This window comes from Podarcis muralis, chromosome 2 (assembly GCF_964188315.1).
Source record: "Podarcis muralis chromosome 2, rPodMur119.hap1.1, whole genome shotgun sequence".
In the NCBI taxonomy this organism is placed as follows: Eukaryota; Metazoa; Chordata; class Lepidosauria; order Squamata; family Lacertidae; genus Podarcis; species Podarcis muralis.
The window spans coordinates 106,447,089-106,463,392 of NC_135656.1; the positions used below are offsets into that span (position 1 = coordinate 106,447,089).

The window sequence follows — 16,304 nt, forward strand, 5'->3', positions numbered from 1 at the left end:
TAACCCAAAGGTCTACATATCAAAGTAAATCAATAAGCTCAGAGTCTGCCCACTCCTAAGGGGTTAATAGAGGGATGGGGGATGTGGTCCTCCAGATGTTGAACTTCCAACTCCTATCAACCCCAGCCAGCAGGTCAAGATGGTTGTGTAGGATAGCTACATCTGGAGGGGAACAGGTCTCCCCCTTGCAATAAGCACGAAGGCAGCTGATTGGGGGCAGGAACGAGGTCTATAAGATCAGATGGGGCCTCTAATGCCAGGGCAGGAACTGTCTGAATGGGTGTTATGCATCACTCACTAGTCCTTAAGAAACCTTGAGTGAATTGCATTTCATGGACTTGCACGGACGTAAAGGTCAGACGGTAGCAGACATGTGTAGATTGAATCTTTAAAAAGGCTATTCTGTTTCAGCTACCAAGAATTCCGCAATCAAAATCCTGCAAATCAAGCAACGTTGGCATACAAACACGTTTATTCTGCTTTCAAGGTTCAGATTTAAAACAATTGTTCGCAAAGGGAAGAATCGAAAAAGATGGCTGGAAGGACATGGAACAGAGAAAAAAGGAAGATTCAAACAGGAAGGGAGTGGCAGCTGGTGGAAAGTTACAGCCCAGGCTGTGCTTACAAAAAAGAATAAATATTAAAGTGAGATGTATTTAAAGTTTTGCATGAAGGTCACCCCAACTCTTGCCAATAACAGCTAGATTCTGTGACCTGTGTAAAGTATGCATGTTAGGGCCACTGCATTAGCTGATTTGGGTTGAAAGCCAATGCACGTTTACCTGTGAGTAAGTTCCCATTGGCATAAATGAGGTATACTTTTGAGAAGACAAGCTCAAATTACACATTTGCTGGACAATTCACATTATTTTATTACAGGTTTATCCCACCTCTCCAAGAAACACTAGGTTCTCCCCCATTTTAGCTTCACAATGATCTTGTAAGGTAGGCTGAGAGACAGCGACTGGCCCAAGGTCAGTGAGCTTCATGCCCGAGTGGGGATCTGAACCCTAGTCTCTCAGGTCCAAGTCCGACACTAACCATTACACCACACTGGCTCTCTAAAATCCCCCCCCCAACGGTGCCCTGATAATAAATCAGCAGGTGGTTGTTGTTGTTGTTTAAAAAAAAACACTTTTAAAAACACAAATCATTGTTGGAACTGCAGGTGACAAGAACAAGTAGCAGAGGCACTTTCCTCCTGAGTGACAGCAAACTTCTTCCTAGTTGATGCCTGCTTTGTGTGAGGGATCTAAAAACAAAGTTTATGTTTATCTTTTCTCTCAGCTAATCATTCCTTTAACTTGCTGCTTCCAATTAAAATCCGGAATAGGGGACCTGTGCTTCTCCAGTTGTTGTTGAACTCCCAACTCCCATCAACTTATTTTGTATATATTGTGTGTTGTTATTCCTTTAAGTTGCTTCAGGACTCCTTTTGTGTGACGCGGTAAATAATAATAATAATAATTATTATTATTATTTATACCCCACCCATCTGGCTGGGTTTCCCCAGCCACTCTGGGTGGCTTCCAACAAAACACTAAAATACAATAATCTATTAAACAGTAAAATCTTCCCTAAACAGGGCTGCCTTTAGATGTCTTCTAAAAGTTTGGTAGTTATTTTTCTCTTTGACATGGAACTGATTTTGAATTGCTGGTTTTGAACTGGCGCCAGTCATCACAGTCAATGGTCAGGAGTGATGGGAGATGGAAACCATTTGGAGGGTCACAAGCTTCTTCCTGTTCTACACAATATTCAGTTTCTGCTATTTGCGGGCAGCAGCAATGGAACGGGGTTGTACAACCCTCCAGCTTCACCCTCCGACCCCTGTAAAACCTGTCGCTTGCTAAGATGCCCACTTCTGTCTCATCGCCGCACAGCATGAGGACCAGAACGCTGGCTTGCTTTTAAATGAAAGCTGAATTTATGAGGCGGGATTTCTACAGCTAAACCAAACCTTTTGCAGCGGTGCTGAATATACACACAGCATCGTTGGAACACCCGGGGCTCCACCTCACGCTTTCACCTACTCCCTGTTCACAGATTTCCAAATTACGTACTTCTCCGACACCACTAGGGCTGAACAACAACAAAACAAAAATGCTCTTAAAAACATAATAGTGCTTCTCAGCATGCAACGTGCAGACACACTGCTCTGGGTAATTTCTTTTAACCGCTCACGCAAAACCTTTGTGTGTATATCCATTTGCAGGCATCATTCCACATACAGTGGTAACTCGGATTACAGACGCTTCAGATTACAGACTCCAGTAACCCAGAAATAGTACCTCGGGTTAAGAACTTTGCTTCAGGATGAGAACAGAAATCGCTCAGCGGCAGCGGGAGGCCCCATTAGCTAAAGTGGTACCTCAGGTTAAGAACAGTTTCAGGTTACTGGAGTAAATATATGAACTATTTGAAAAGTAATTGTGATGAACAGATTACGCTAGTAGGATTGCAAGAAGTTTAGTAAAGTGGATTATTTGAAATACTGCAAGAAAGACTATGAAGAGAATTATTAGTTAAGGAGAACTAAATGTAATATAGAAATTAAGAAATGCAGAGTAAGTGATAAAGAACGGGAAATCATCAGAGGTGTTGACGGAAGTCTAAAATATTGTATAAGATGAGAAGATATGCTGTACAACTGTTGGAACTGGTGTGTGTGTGTGTGTGTGTGTGAGAGAGAGAGAGAGAGAGAGAGAGAGAGAGAACAGTTTCAGGTTAAGAATGGACCTCCAGAACGAATTGTTCTTAACCCGAGGTACCACTGTATTTCAAAACTGAATCAAACCCACCCTACATTGATTTCTGCTTTGGGGATCGGCTGCATCTAAGGGTTTATTCCAAGATGGCTGCTCATTGGAATGGCAAACTGCCTGGCTTTCATTTTATGGATCAATGGTCTCGTTAGAGAGTAAAATTCATGTTAAATTGCTGTTTTAGGGGTTGTTTTTAAAAGTCTGAAATGGATTAATTCATTTTGCATTTCTATGGGAAAGCGCGCCTTGGTTTTGGAATGCTTTGGTTTTGGAACGGATTTCCAGAATGGATTAAGTTTGAGAACCAAGGTACCACTGTACTCCTATTTTTTCTTTGCTTGTGTCCTCTTGGATCTTCTTCACTCTAGAGTGCCAGTGGTTTAATCTGTGGAGGGAGAGGGTCATTCTCAAAGTTGGACATGACATGTTTCCAGCCTCTGCCACACTCTGTGACACAGCTGAGTCCAATGGGACCCCCTTGGCAACCAGAACCTGAACTTGCAATACAAACAATTCAGTGGGTCCCACTTCCTTCCTCGTGTCATGCAACTTTGGCTCCTCAGCCCAACTTCAGCTCTTTAACTAGGGGTAAGGAACTTAAGCCAAGCCACGTCCACCTGCCAATCACCAGGTGTCATATATGACGTCACATGCAGGCACATAAAAAGACAGTTGTCTAGGGCCAAAAATGGCTTCCGAAGCAGCAAAGATCAGTTGGTTGGCAGTACCTCAAAGCACAGCACAGGGTCCCTTGCAAAGAGCTCTGTGTGGTGCTTTGACGTGCCAGCAATCAACTGAGTGCTGGGCCTTCAAAGCACAGCATCCCATGATGTGGGCCCTGCTCACCCATCACATTTGGCCCATGGAGGTGTGGGGAGGCAAGGCAGATACGGACCAGCTACAGTTGGTTTACTGGGTAAGGGGGAAGTGTTTGAGTGTTTCTGTGTGCGAAGAACAGAAGGGGCAGCAAAATGGGAGTGAGATTTGCACAGCATTGATCAAGGGGGGTTAGTAGTGGGCATGTGAGCAGCTGGCTGAGTCCAGCTTCTGGCAGGGGCTGTCAAATTCTCGGCTTCTTGCCCCAAACCGTTTCCCCCTATGGTTCTCCATGCATCACCAGCAGATTTGCCCACCCACGGGAAAGGGCCAACGGGATCTAGCGGAGACGACCAGACTTCCTGCTGCTCCAGTGGGACCCTCCTTTCACCTTCCCCTTCCCACCATTCAGGCGCGGCCGTTGCCAGCGATGCATCGTCTTGGTTGCTCTGCGGCAGGCATTGGTCTTCGGAGACCGCGTGAGCACGCTGGTGCCGATTGCGGTGGGAACTGCGGCCAAAGCACTTCCCGCAGTAGGCGCACGGAAAGGGCTTCTCTCCGGTGTGCGAGAGCCGGTGGCGGTCGAAATGCGAGCTCCAAGCAAAGCCCTTGCCGCAGACATCGCACTGGTAGGGCTTCTCTCCGCGGTGCAACCGGCGGTGACGTTCAAGCACCGCCGCGCTGCTGAACCCTTTCCCGCATTCGGGGCAGCGGTGAGGCTTGGACTTGGCGTCGTGGAGGCGCCGGTGGGTGGCCAGCGTGGCACCGACGGCAAAGGTCTTGCCGCACTCCCCGCAGCCGTGGGGCTGGGCCCCGGTGTGGATGCGCCGGTGCCTCTCCAAGTGGGAGCCCACTGTGAATCCCCGGCCGCAGTCCCCGCACTCGTAGGGCTTCTCCCCGGTGTGGATACGCCGGTGTCGCTCCAAGTGCGAGCTCCACCCGAAGCTTTTGTTGCAGTCCGGACACTGGTGAGGCTTCCCGCCAGTGTGGCTGAGCTGGTGTTTGGCCAGAGAGGCAGGGTCCCGGAAGCTGCGGGCGCACTCTGGGCAGGAGTGCGGCCTGCTGTTGCTGTGGGCGCGTTGGTGCTTGAGGAGGGCAGAGCACCAGCTAAACCGCCGCCCACATTCCGGGCACTGGTAGGGCTTTTCCCCTGTGTGGACGCGCTGGTGTTTGAGCAGGTTGGAGCTCTGGCTGAAGCGTTTCCCACAGACTGTGCACGGATAGGGCCGCACCTCGGCCTCAGCCTCCTGTTCCTCCGCTGCCTCTGCATCCTCGTGCTCCAGAGGGGTCTGGGTGGCTTTGTGCTTGAAGCGCTGAGGCTGAGTGATGTGGTTGACCCGCTTGCCGCAATCTGCGCATTTTGAGGGCGGAGCCTCCTCGGGCAGAGCTGCCCCGGCGTGTGTTCGCCTGTGGCGATCCAGGTGCGAGCTCCAGGCGAACGCCCGCCCACACTCGGGGCACTTGTAGGGCTTCTCGCCGGTGTGGATCCGCCGGTGCCTCTCCAGGTGGGAGCTCCAGGCGAAGCTCTTCCCGCAGTCGGCGCACTCGTGGGGCTTCTCTCCGGCGTGGCTCTTGCGGTGCCGCTCCAGGGCCGCCGGCTCGCTGAAGCACTTCCCGCACTCGGGGCAGCGGTTGGGCTTCTCTCCCCCTGGCGCGTGGGTCCGCTGGTGGGTCAGCAGCGTGGAGCTGACGCTGAAGCTCTTCCCACAGTCAGGGCAGTGGTACGGCCGCTCCCCCGTGTGGGTTCTCTGGTGGATCGTCAGGTCGGAGCGCTGGATGAAGCCCTTCCCGCACTCCTCGCACTCGTAGGGCTTCTCTCCCGTGTGGATCTTCTGGTGTTTCACCAAGGCGGACTTGTGGCTGAAGGTTTTGCCACACTGGAGGCAGTTGTTGGGGTTGTGGAGGGCGGCAGGAGGAGGGGGCGGGGATGAAGGCGAGGCGGGGGGCAGGGCGCTCTCAGCCAGGATGCTACTGCTCAGATCAACATCCCTGGGACTCTCAGAGTCTTCTGCTGCCAGCTCCGCCTCTTTGGGGTCCTTTTGTGCAGGAAGATTCTCTTCCTCCATGTTGCCACCGATGGCTGGAGAGACAGGAAGAGGAAAAAGGAGGAGCCAGAGTTACACAAACAGGCCTGAATATAGGTTTGATGAGGTGTTCCACAGGGCAGGCACCACCACCGAGAAGGCCCTCTGCCTGGTTCCCTGTAACCTCACTTCTTGGAGTGAGAGAACCGCTAGAAGGCCCTCGGAGCTGGACCTAAGTGTACTCAGGAACTATGTTCCACTTCTAATATCACTTCTCCTTTTCTGCCACGAGCCCCCACCCCTTGACTGCCTGTGCACCCCACTCTCATGTCCTCTGCCAGCCAGCCAGCTGCTGTCTATGCACTGGAGCAAAATATATGGAGTCTGGCTCTCTGCCTTTAAGCTCCCTGTGTGATTCAGCCCCAGTGCGTGGAAGGCAGGACTTATTCTGACTATCTGTAGCAAAGAATTTTAGGAAAGCCCATGACTCACCTGGAAGGATGACACTCGGGTCCTGCAGGTCAAAGGTTGTCGCCTCATCTCCTTGTTCCAATCGGGACAGCAAGTCAGGCTTGGACAGTGGAAATTCTTCTCAGTTGAAAAGATTGAGGTGGGGGGAAGAGGAGGGAATGCAGCTTTAGTTCAGCTTATAAATCAACCACCGCCACCCATATCTCAACTATTTTTAGGCCAATGTGGGCAGGACCTCCCGCTAAACCTATGGGTGATTTGAAATAGATCAGTAAGCGCTGTTGACTCCCCATGTTTTAACAGCAGCAACAAACCCACCCCCCACCCCAGTATTTGGCTTCTGAAACTAAGAATGTTTGGGCGAGGAGCAGGGAGACCAATAATTATTTTTTATATATAAAGATTTTGAGCTCAGTGTCGATACTGAAAGCAGAATATCGATCTGAACTGTGGAAACCCTCCCTGTTTACTCAACGTTCAGGGAACTGAACTTTGAACCTGTTTATTCTCATGCCATATTTGTGTGTTCACTATGCAAGCTCAGAATTCCTGAAAGTCTCATCTCTTCTCCTTTTCTTTTAAAAGAAGCCTGGGCTCTCATGGTTGCAAAGAACTGGAAATTCTCAAGTGAATGCGTCTGTGTAACTTGAAAGCTGGCACACAAACAGAAATCAATGTGCTGCAAAACATTGCTGTACCGGAACATTTTTTCACCTTTGGTGGACGTGCCCTAAGATTAAGGCTTTTTGGGAAATGATTTATAATGAACTGAAAAAGGTATTTAAATATACCTTTGTGAAGAAACCAGAGGCCTTTCTCTTGGGCATGGTCGGCCAGTTGGTGTTAAAAAAGGATAGAACTTTCTTTATGTACGCTACAACAGCAGCAAGAATACTCATTGCAAAGTATTGGAAGACGCAAGATTTACCCACTCTGGAAGAATGGCCGATGAAGTTGATTGACTGTTTGGGATTGGCAGAAATGACTGGCAGAAACTGCGACCAGGGAGAAGAGTCGGCAGAAGAAGATTGGAAGAAATTCAAGGACTATTTAAAGAAATACTGTAATATTAATGAATGTTGAATGATGTTGGATTGAAATTAAGTGGTTTCTAGCTGTAATGGTATAAAAGAATATGAAAAAATGGTTTTTATAAGTAAATGTTTAAGTTACAATAATTTAAGATGTTGGATAGAAAATAAGGCGTTATTTAGCTGTAATGCTAAGAGATAAGGATTTGCTGGACAAATAATTTGAACTAGAAAATAAGAAGGGGAGGTATGAGGAGGTCAGGGAAATATGTTACTGAAAAATAAGTTGTGAACTTTATGTGTTTTTAATATTTTTTTCTTTTTTTACGTTTTTCTCTTTGTTTGTTTAAAATTTAAAACTTTAATAAATATCTTATAAAAAAAAAACAAAAAACATTGCTGTACCAATTTAGCACTTCTTACTGTAAAGCTGACAGCAGCAATTACACCAAGCGACAAAATCATAGACATTTTGGCACTTCTCTTCTCACTCCTGCCGCCACCCCGATATAAATATGAACATTCCCGTATACAAAATGGAGTTTATCTCCCCAGATGGCATGCAGAGAGGGCACCACTCTCTTAGCAATAGACTCTGTGAAGATGTGTGTAAAGCCCCTGCCCCCCCCAATAATCTGGGCTTTCAGGGAAAAAATTGAATTTGAAAATAACCTGGGGAATTTTCCTATGCAAATTAGGGTGATCTGCATAAGGCTAATTTCCATCAGAACCATTTTCAGCTTGCATCAGAAAGCGTTCCAAAGCCCTAGAGAGTGATCTCGATTAGCATGCACATTTTACTTGTATTTAGTAAACAAAGCTGAGCAGTTTGACAATTGCCTGATATTGCATTTGTAATTAGTTTTCACGATTGAACTTATGAAACAGAAGACTTTCCGCAGAAGAAAAACAACACACGCTTTGGAGGTTTTTCTGCTTCACGTCACTGGCTTCCCCCTGTAAAAGTTTATGGGTGGAGGAGAAGAGGAGGCAGCCAACATCGTCCTACCAAGTGCCATCAGTGTCTCGTAGCTCTCCTGCATGACGTCGTGGTACAAGGCCTTCTGCCGGGGATCCAGCAGCACATACTGCTCCATTGCCACCAGCAGCCGCAGCTCAGACAGATCGCAGCCTCTGGAAGAACAAGCAGCAGGTCCCATTGGCCAAACTCCAGGCAAAGGAAGAACTGGAGCAGGGCCGGATTTAGGTTTCATGAGGCCCTAAGCTACTGAAGGTAATGGGGCCCTTTACATGCCCAGCTGTCATTTGTCAGCAACAAATTGTCACTGTTTTTTTGTATTGAATATATGCTATATGAGGGACGTGGGTGGCGCTGTGGGTTAAACCACAGAGCCTAGGACTTTCCGATCAGAAGGTCGGCGGTTCGAATCCCCGCAACGGGGTGAGCTCCCGTTGCTCAGTCCCTGCTCCTGCCAACCTAGCAGTTCGAAAGCACATGAAAGTGCAAGTAGATAAATAGGTACTGCTCTGGCGGGAAGATAAACGGCATTTCCGTGCGCTGTTCTGGTTCGCCAGAAGCGGCTTAGTCATGCTGGCCACATGACCCGGAAGCTGTACGCCAGCTCCCTTGGCCAATAAAGTGAGATGAGCGCCGCAACCCCAGAGTCGGTCACGACTGCACCTAATGGTCAGGGGTCCCTTTACCTTTAATAGGTATCTAAAGCCATTTGCACATAACAAATAGGAGCTTACACAACACAAAACATTGTTGCTGTATGTAGATTTTATTTCATTTGTTTTTTCTCTTATATTTTGGAAATGTACACCCAGTTGTTGTTTTTCCTTTAATTTTTCTTGGGGGCCCCCAAGAGAGTAGGGCCCTAAGCTATAGCTTGTTTAGCTTATACGTAAATCTGGCACTGAACTGGAGGTTATGGGCAACAGTAAGCAAATGATGACTTGATTTCACGATATACATTTTAGACTGGATTTTATTGCAAACTGTCTCAGGTGCCTTTGCTGCGAGAGGGTGAGCAATACCTTTGAATGGGTGGGTATATATATTTATTTGTCTTATTTCATAAAATTTATACATTGCTTCATTGTAAAAACAAAAAACCCCAAAACAGAATAAAACAATATAATTTTCGGTAAAAGCAACTACTGAAAACATTTCTTAAAGAATTAAAATCCGCCTGTAAGCTAAAAACACATATCAAAATCCCACCAATCTGGGTAGCCTTGCCTGAAGAAAAAAAGTCCATAGCAGGCGTCGGAAAGAGCACAGTGGAAGTACTTGCTTGATATCAAACCAGCAGAGAGTTCCAAAGTATAGGTGCTGCCACACTAAAATATCTAATTATTACAAATGCAGGCTGAGTATTTCTGTGGCACCTGTGGCAGTGCCCGTTCCGCAGATGGAAGCAGCTAAGTGGGCATATTTGGGGTCAGGTGAGCTCAGAAGTCAACTGCTCCTAATAAGCTATTGAGGGCTTTATACACCAATTAGAACACCTTGAATTTGGCTCGGTAGCGATAAACAGATATACTGCATGCTCATACATCCTCATTCTTTTTTCATGGGGGGGGGGAAGGAACCTCTTCAGTTTCATGACACAAACAGGTACAAGCTCACCTGCTTCTGTCACCATCCCTTACTACCTTTCCACTTTTCTTCCCCTGTCAGGACTCAGGGATTCGTTTAACTGCCCGGCAGCAAAACATAATATAATATAAATAGGATCTTCTCTGTCTCGCCTTCTTGCGACACTAAAAAAATTAAAAAATCTTCCTCCCCTAACACACCTGTGAAGTTGTTAAAAGGTCCGGCCGGGAGGAGGAAGGAGCAACCTTCTCACGCGGCTGTCAAAAGAACAACCCAAAACCTCCTGTGCTGAAATAAAACAGATGTAATCCCTAGCGGAAACGCTGCTGTCAAATAAGGACGTGTTTTGGGCTGTGCTTTGAGGGCTATGTTTAAATTTAAAAACGCTGAAGGATATAACTGCAGGGTTTCCCCTAAGCTCCCCCCACCCATTTTCTGGTGGTGCTTGGTTTGGTTTCTGAATCCCACACCCCAACAAAACGCGCTGTGTCGTTTTGCAGCACACTCCAGAGCAAGCATCCAAAGAAACCGGTGCTTCTTGCAAGTGGGTTTTTCGCCCCACAAACGCATCGTCGGGTGGGGGGAAGCTGTGGAAAAGAGGGTCCCCCCCCGAAAACGCAAACATGTCTGCTGTTTTTCAAGTGCCCCCCTTCGCTGCTCTCCCTATTGATCAGATGCAGAGATTGATCTCTGAGGGAAAATCCCCCTCTGCCTTGTGTTTTGCTGCGTAAAAACCAGCGCCACCACCGCGCCTCGTTTGGAAAGGGAGGCTTTAAAATGGAGGCTTTAAAACAAGAAAAAGACTCTTTCTCTCCGTCTCTCCCTTGAACACAACTGCTCCGTTTTCCCGATCTCTTCTGGGTTACCTTGGAGTCTCCGGCTGCTGAAGGGTTAAGGGCTGCGGGCTGCGCCAGGAGGCTGAGCCCGGCCAGCGGCAGTTCTCCCTCCGGTCGGCCGCCCGGCCGAACGCCGCGCTTTGCCGGGAGCAGCAGCCGCGGCTGCCTGGTCGCTAGGGGGGAACCCGCCGCAGCTGGGGTGACCTAGGAAGCTCAGCCCCCTGATATCCTGGGTGGGAAAGAATAGAGAGCTTGGGAAAGGCAGGGAGCGAGATCCCCTCCCTCAGCTGTAGCCAGAGCCCTCTGGTGGTCGTGTCTGCGACGCCTCTTCCTCGCCTGCTCTCCTTGCGTCAGCCAGATCATTCCCCTCCAAAAAGAGAGTTAAAAGTGGTCTCCCAAATACTGTGCTAACTTTAAATGCCCTAAATCGCTTCGGCCCTTTATACCTGATGGAGCGTCTCCATCCCCATCTTTTAGCCCGGACCCTGAGGTCCACCTCCGAGGGTCTTCTGGCAGTTCCCTCACTGGTTAGGTTACAGGGAACCAGGCAGAGGGCCTTCTCAGTAGTGGCACCTGTCCTGTGGAACGCCCTCCCACCAGATGTCAAGGAGATAAAGAACTACACAACTTTTGGAAGACATCTGAAGGCAGCCTTGTATAGGGAAGTTTTTAACATTTGATGTTTTCATATGTGTTTAAGCTAACCAGAGTGTGTGGGGCAACACATCATAAAATTATTGTTGTTATTATTTTTATTATGCAATACCTACATGGTTTGTAAGAAACACAAAAGATCCATAAAAAAGAAGCGGGCAGATGCATTCAAATCAAAGCTTTTTCAAACCAGATAGTAATTTACAAAAAGACACAGCTGCCAAAAGGCACACAAAATGCAAAAAGAACCTAGACTTGAAAGCTCTTCCACACAGAGGACATTTTAGCCATTGCCCTAAGAGTGGACTCTCTCATTATGTTGAACAAGACCTGAATGTCTAATGAAGCCTTTGCCACAGTCGAAGCACTGATAGGGTCGCTCGCCTGTGTGGGTTCTATAGTGATAGACGAGTTTCATGCGCTGATTAAACCTTTTCCCACAATCGGGACACTGGAATGGCTTCTCTCCAGTGTGAAGTCTCTGGTGCTGGGTCAGGGATGATTTCACTCTGAAGCTCTTGCCGCAATGGGGGCACTGGTAAGGTTTCTCCCCTGTGTGGATCCTCTGGTGACGCACAAGAGTTGACCGAACTTGGAAGCTCTTGCCGCACTCATGGCATTTGTGGGGCCTGTTGGCTGTGTGACTCATCCGATGCCGATCAAGGCTTGATTTGCAAGCGAAACTTCCCCCACAGTCCTTGCAAGCGTAGCATCTTTCTCTTGTGGTAGAGGCAACATGTTTAAAGAGGACTGAACTATTGCTTAAGGTGTTTTCAGAGGGATTCAGTTCAGTGAAGATCTCTGAGTGGCCTACAAAGTCAGAGCTGAAGGGGGGCCATTTTTCACATTCAGGCCACATGTAGGATGATTTTCCTCTGGGGTCCCTTTTCTCATACCCTGATGTGCTTGGGTATGTTTCCCCAGGCCAAGTAGAAGTGTAGTCAACCACTTCTTGGTTGGTTTGTAAGTGGATCTGTGGATCGTGGTTTTCTTCCAAATTGCTTCCAAAATGAAATGCGTTTTCTTCTTCCTTCCATGGGTGGCTTCCTTGCTGATCGCTTTGCTGTGGCCGGTACCAGCTCACATTATCTTCTTCTTCCTCAATAGGCCAGGAAGGAATCTCATTCCCTTCGTCTTTAGGATCATCCTGCCAAAACTCGCTTTCTGGATTTATTTCCACCGTATTGATATCTGGAACAACAACAACAACAACAAAATAGCATTCTCCCATTGGACATTCTTGCATTGCAGGCAATTGGTTTAGATGATCATCAGGGTCCCTTCCCATTCTATAATTCTATGACCCATAAAGCTGAAAGTTGGGAGATTCAGGACAGACCAAAAAAAGTACTTATTCACACAACGTACAGTTCAGACTATGGAATCTGCTCTCCCCAAGAGGTAGTGAAGGCCACCAAACTGGACAGCTTTAAAAGAGGATGTTATGTACTGAGTTGAATAGGATCCAAAATGCAGCAGTCTGATTGGTCCTGGAACAATAGGATCCAGAATGCAGCAGTTTGATTGGTCCACAGGAGCCACCCAATCCAGCTCCAGGTGGAAGTGAATCTGCAACCTGATTGGCCTACAGGAGAATCCCGGAATTAGCCAATCACGTGGGGTCCATTGTCTAAATAATGTATATAAAGCAGACATTCTGGGGGAACTTCCATTCCTCCTCACCACTATGAGCTGAATAAAGAGCATGAAATCCACTCTCGACTCCGAGTATATTTCAGAGGATTAGCCAAATTCATGGAGGACAGCGCTATTGATAACAATGGCTAGGTTCTGCCTCCACTGTTGGAGGAAATATACCTTCTGAGGGCCAGTTGCTGGGGATCACAAATGGGGAGATTGCTGTTGCAATCAGGTCCTGCGTGCCTCTTTTCTTATGGGCATCTGCTTGGTCACTGCAGGGAAAGAGGATGCAAGACTTTGCCCTTTGAGCATTGTGGCTCTCCAAGTCCTCCAGCAGAATCCTTTCCTCTTCCCTTAAAACTGCAAATTCCGGGGAATGAACCTCAGCCCTCCTGCCCAGTAAGTGTGTGCCCGACCGCTGCACTGTCCCCCTCACAGTGCATTGAAGACAACATTCGTTAGCGACAAAGGAGCAGAATATGGTGCCTCTGAGTCTCTAAAACTAAGAGATGGCCCTACATAACACAAGGGGAATACTGCTGAGCCAGAGGTGGCTGGTGGGTCGGAAGGCAGGGAGCCCGATCAGTAGGCGGAGCCAGGGAGAGGCAGAGCCAACTCATTCCAGTGGGGTCTCCCCATTCTCCTCCATGCTAAGTTCTACAAAGGAAATTCAGACTTAGGCAGGGGAAGCTGGCAGGCACTGCTGCCCTTGTAAGTCCGAAGGCAAACACATGGCGGTGTGTGTGTGATGGAGGGCAGGCTGTAATTGGTGGGCAGTGCCTCCTCCACCCTAATGGACCAGCCCCCAATGATTCAGAGCCCTCCTAGCTCCCTCTGTTGATCCTTTATGAAGCAGCCATGACAGCCCTATATTTCTTCTGCATCAAAGAGAGTGCCATAGGTGGTATCTTTTATTTTTATTATTTTCCTGACCCTTCACTGTAAGATCCCACGGTGGATTCTTACAATATAAAGATAAGGTAAAGGTAAAGGGACCCCTGACCATTAGGTCCAGACTCTGGGGTTGCGGTGCTCATCTCGCTTTATTGGCCGAGGGAGCCGGTGTACAGCTTCCGGGTCATGTGGCCAGCATGACTAAGCCGCTTCTGGCGAACCAGAGCAGCGCACGGAAATGCCGTTTACCTTCCTGCTGGAGCGGTACCTATTTATCTCCTTGCACAGGCATGCTTTTGAATTGTTAGGTTGGCAGGAGCAGGGACCAAGCAACGGGAGCTCACCCTGTCGCGGGGATTCGAACTGCCGACCTTCTGATCGGCAAGCCCTAGTTAAACCACAGAGCCACTCACGTCTTTTATTTTTGTTATTTTCCTGACCCTTCACTGAAAGATCCCAGGGTGGGTTCCAACAATATAAAGATGCAATATTCAAATCCGTTAACAGCAACCTGCAAAGCTTACCGCTTGCTTTGTTTGCAAAATGTCATTGCTTTGTTTTTCAATTGAAGATCTGTTTGCTGCCCTGGGCTCTCTGGGGCAGAAGGGAGAATTATAAATTCACTAACTAGGTAAGTAACTAAAATAATTTACCTGGATCAGCAACAGTGCAAGTTGAGACTGGATGTATGGATTCAGGCTGTTAAGGTCAAAAAGAAAGAGAGTGAATGACAAGCACCCCTTGCAATTCCTCACTTATCTCCTCTCCCAAATCCCTTCCCTCTTTTCCCCAAGGTTTGCTCACCTGTATGGATGCTAGGATCCCTGTTTCAGACTTCTTAAGACTGGCAGCTTTTGTTTGTGATGTGTTGCTGTCTGACAGCTGAAGCACTGAAAAAGCAATGGTGATCTGTAAAAGAAATGCTTCACGGGCAACTGAATTCTACCTTTGGGCTTAGGAGACCCCAATCCAGGTTGTATAGCAGTTAGCAATTAAGGGACATGACAAAGCGAGCGGTTACTCAGCTGATGAGTATGTGTATAAGAGAGAAAGAATAATTGTTTCATGCATGATATGTAATCCACAACTCAACTTTGCTAAAAAGCAACAAGTCCTCCTTCAGTGGCTCAGTTGTTTGCATCCAGGAAGGCAAGAGCTCTTACCCATTGATGACGACCCGCTCTCATCACTCTCCTCCATGACTTTCCAGTAAAGGGTCTTTTGCCTGGGGTTCACTGAAGTCTGCTCACTTTCAGAAAGGGACGCCGATGGCTCATCAAAATTCACTGGCAGCTGAAAAATGTTCACACCTAAAGATTTGTTTGCTGTATGGTCACAATAGTGCCATAAAGAATCAAAGTTCAGATTCCTGAAAACCAGTGGCAGGTTTTTGTCGTCGTAGTTGGAACACATTTCTGGAGTTTGTGGTTTTGCAGAGAGTTTATGTGAGGCTTATAGCGGCCAGAAGGAAAAAATATTTTCATTTCCCACCAGCTTTAACCAGAGCAAAATTTCTGACCCACATTGTCTAGCCCAGGTGTGGACAACCTTTGACCCTCCATATCAGTGTTTCCCAAAGTTGGGTCTCCAGCTGGTTTTTTTGGACTACAGTTCCCATCATCCCTAACCACTGGTCTTGCTAGCTAGGGATGATGGGAGTTGCAGTCCAAAAACTGCCAAAGACCCAAGTTTGGGAAAAGATGCTCCAGATCATGGGTGTAGCCAAGGAGGAGGGGGAACTGCCCACCCTAGATCAAGTAAAACAATAGAAATAACTAACTGACCAATCACATTGGTTCTGCCCCCCCCAATGAAAAATCCACGCTCCAGAACTACAACCTCCATCATCCCTGGCTATTGGTCATGGTTGTTGGGGCTGATGGGAGTTGTAGTTCATCAACATCTGGAGGATCAAAGGTTCCTCACATCTGGCCTAGCCCAATACGGGTAGACAATATGATAGATTTTGAATAACCAGAATTAGTCATTGCACAAATCTTTCAGCATCCCTCACCTCGACGACGACTTCAGCTGGTTCTTGCTGTTGCAGAGCAGCCTCCACCATGCGAGCAATCTCTTTGCTGTTACTGCTGCTGCCTGGCCCTCTAGTTCTCAGGCAAACTTGCATCTCCTCTGGAAGCAGAGACAAGAATTGTTCCAGGACGATCATATCCACAATCTGTTCCTTGGTGCGTTCTTGAGGGCGCAGCCATCGATGAGCAGCATCGCTCAGGCGGGACAGCGTCCCCAGAGGAGTTTCTCCAAGCGGGACAATGCTCTGGCGGAACATCTGCCGATGAGATTCCTGGCTGGCCAGACACAACGCCTTAGTCTCCGCAGGAGTGCCAACTTGGTCCGCCATCTTGGAAGGGGGATGTGACCGAGGAAACTTTCCAGGGAATAGAGAGGCTGGAAGGAATATCTGGCTGCTCAGAGGCCCAGCTAGAGCCATCGTTGTCCCAAGGAAAGTCCTATCCTATGAAATAGAGATTACAGAGTGTCTTGAAGTCCTCCTGAAATCCCAGTGTGTGACACAATGTTCACAATCATAAATTTACCTCAGTTACCCAGAAACGCTAACTGCTATACATATTTCCATCTTCCAT

The 16,304-nt window shown here is 47.8% G+C and overlaps 1 protein-coding gene across 1 annotated transcript in view; it reads right to left on the bottom strand.

The window, feature by feature from the left end:
• Window positions 1–454: 454 nt before the first annotated feature.
• Window positions 455–16,304, bottom strand: part of LOC114590936 (uncharacterized) — a 36,072-nt gene continuing 20,222 nt past the window's right edge. The window contains exons 4-12 of the mRNA XM_077923515.1: window positions 15,713–16,174; window positions 14,862–14,991; window positions 14,503–14,588; window positions 14,352–14,397; window positions 11,462–12,354; window positions 10,540–10,682; window positions 8,117–8,241; window positions 6,098–6,193; window positions 455–5,661 (exon numbers count right to left, since the gene is read on the bottom strand). Of these exons, the coding sequence (XP_077779641.1) occupies window positions 3,764–5,661; window positions 6,098–6,193; window positions 8,117–8,241; window positions 10,540–10,682; window positions 11,462–12,354; window positions 14,352–14,397; window positions 14,503–14,588; window positions 14,862–14,991; window positions 15,713–16,174 (3,879 nt within the window). The 3' untranslated portion in view covers window positions 455–3,763. The remainder of the gene's footprint in view (window positions 5,662–6,097; window positions 6,194–8,116; window positions 8,242–10,539; window positions 10,683–11,461; window positions 12,355–14,351; window positions 14,398–14,502; window positions 14,589–14,861; window positions 14,992–15,712; window positions 16,175–16,304) is intronic.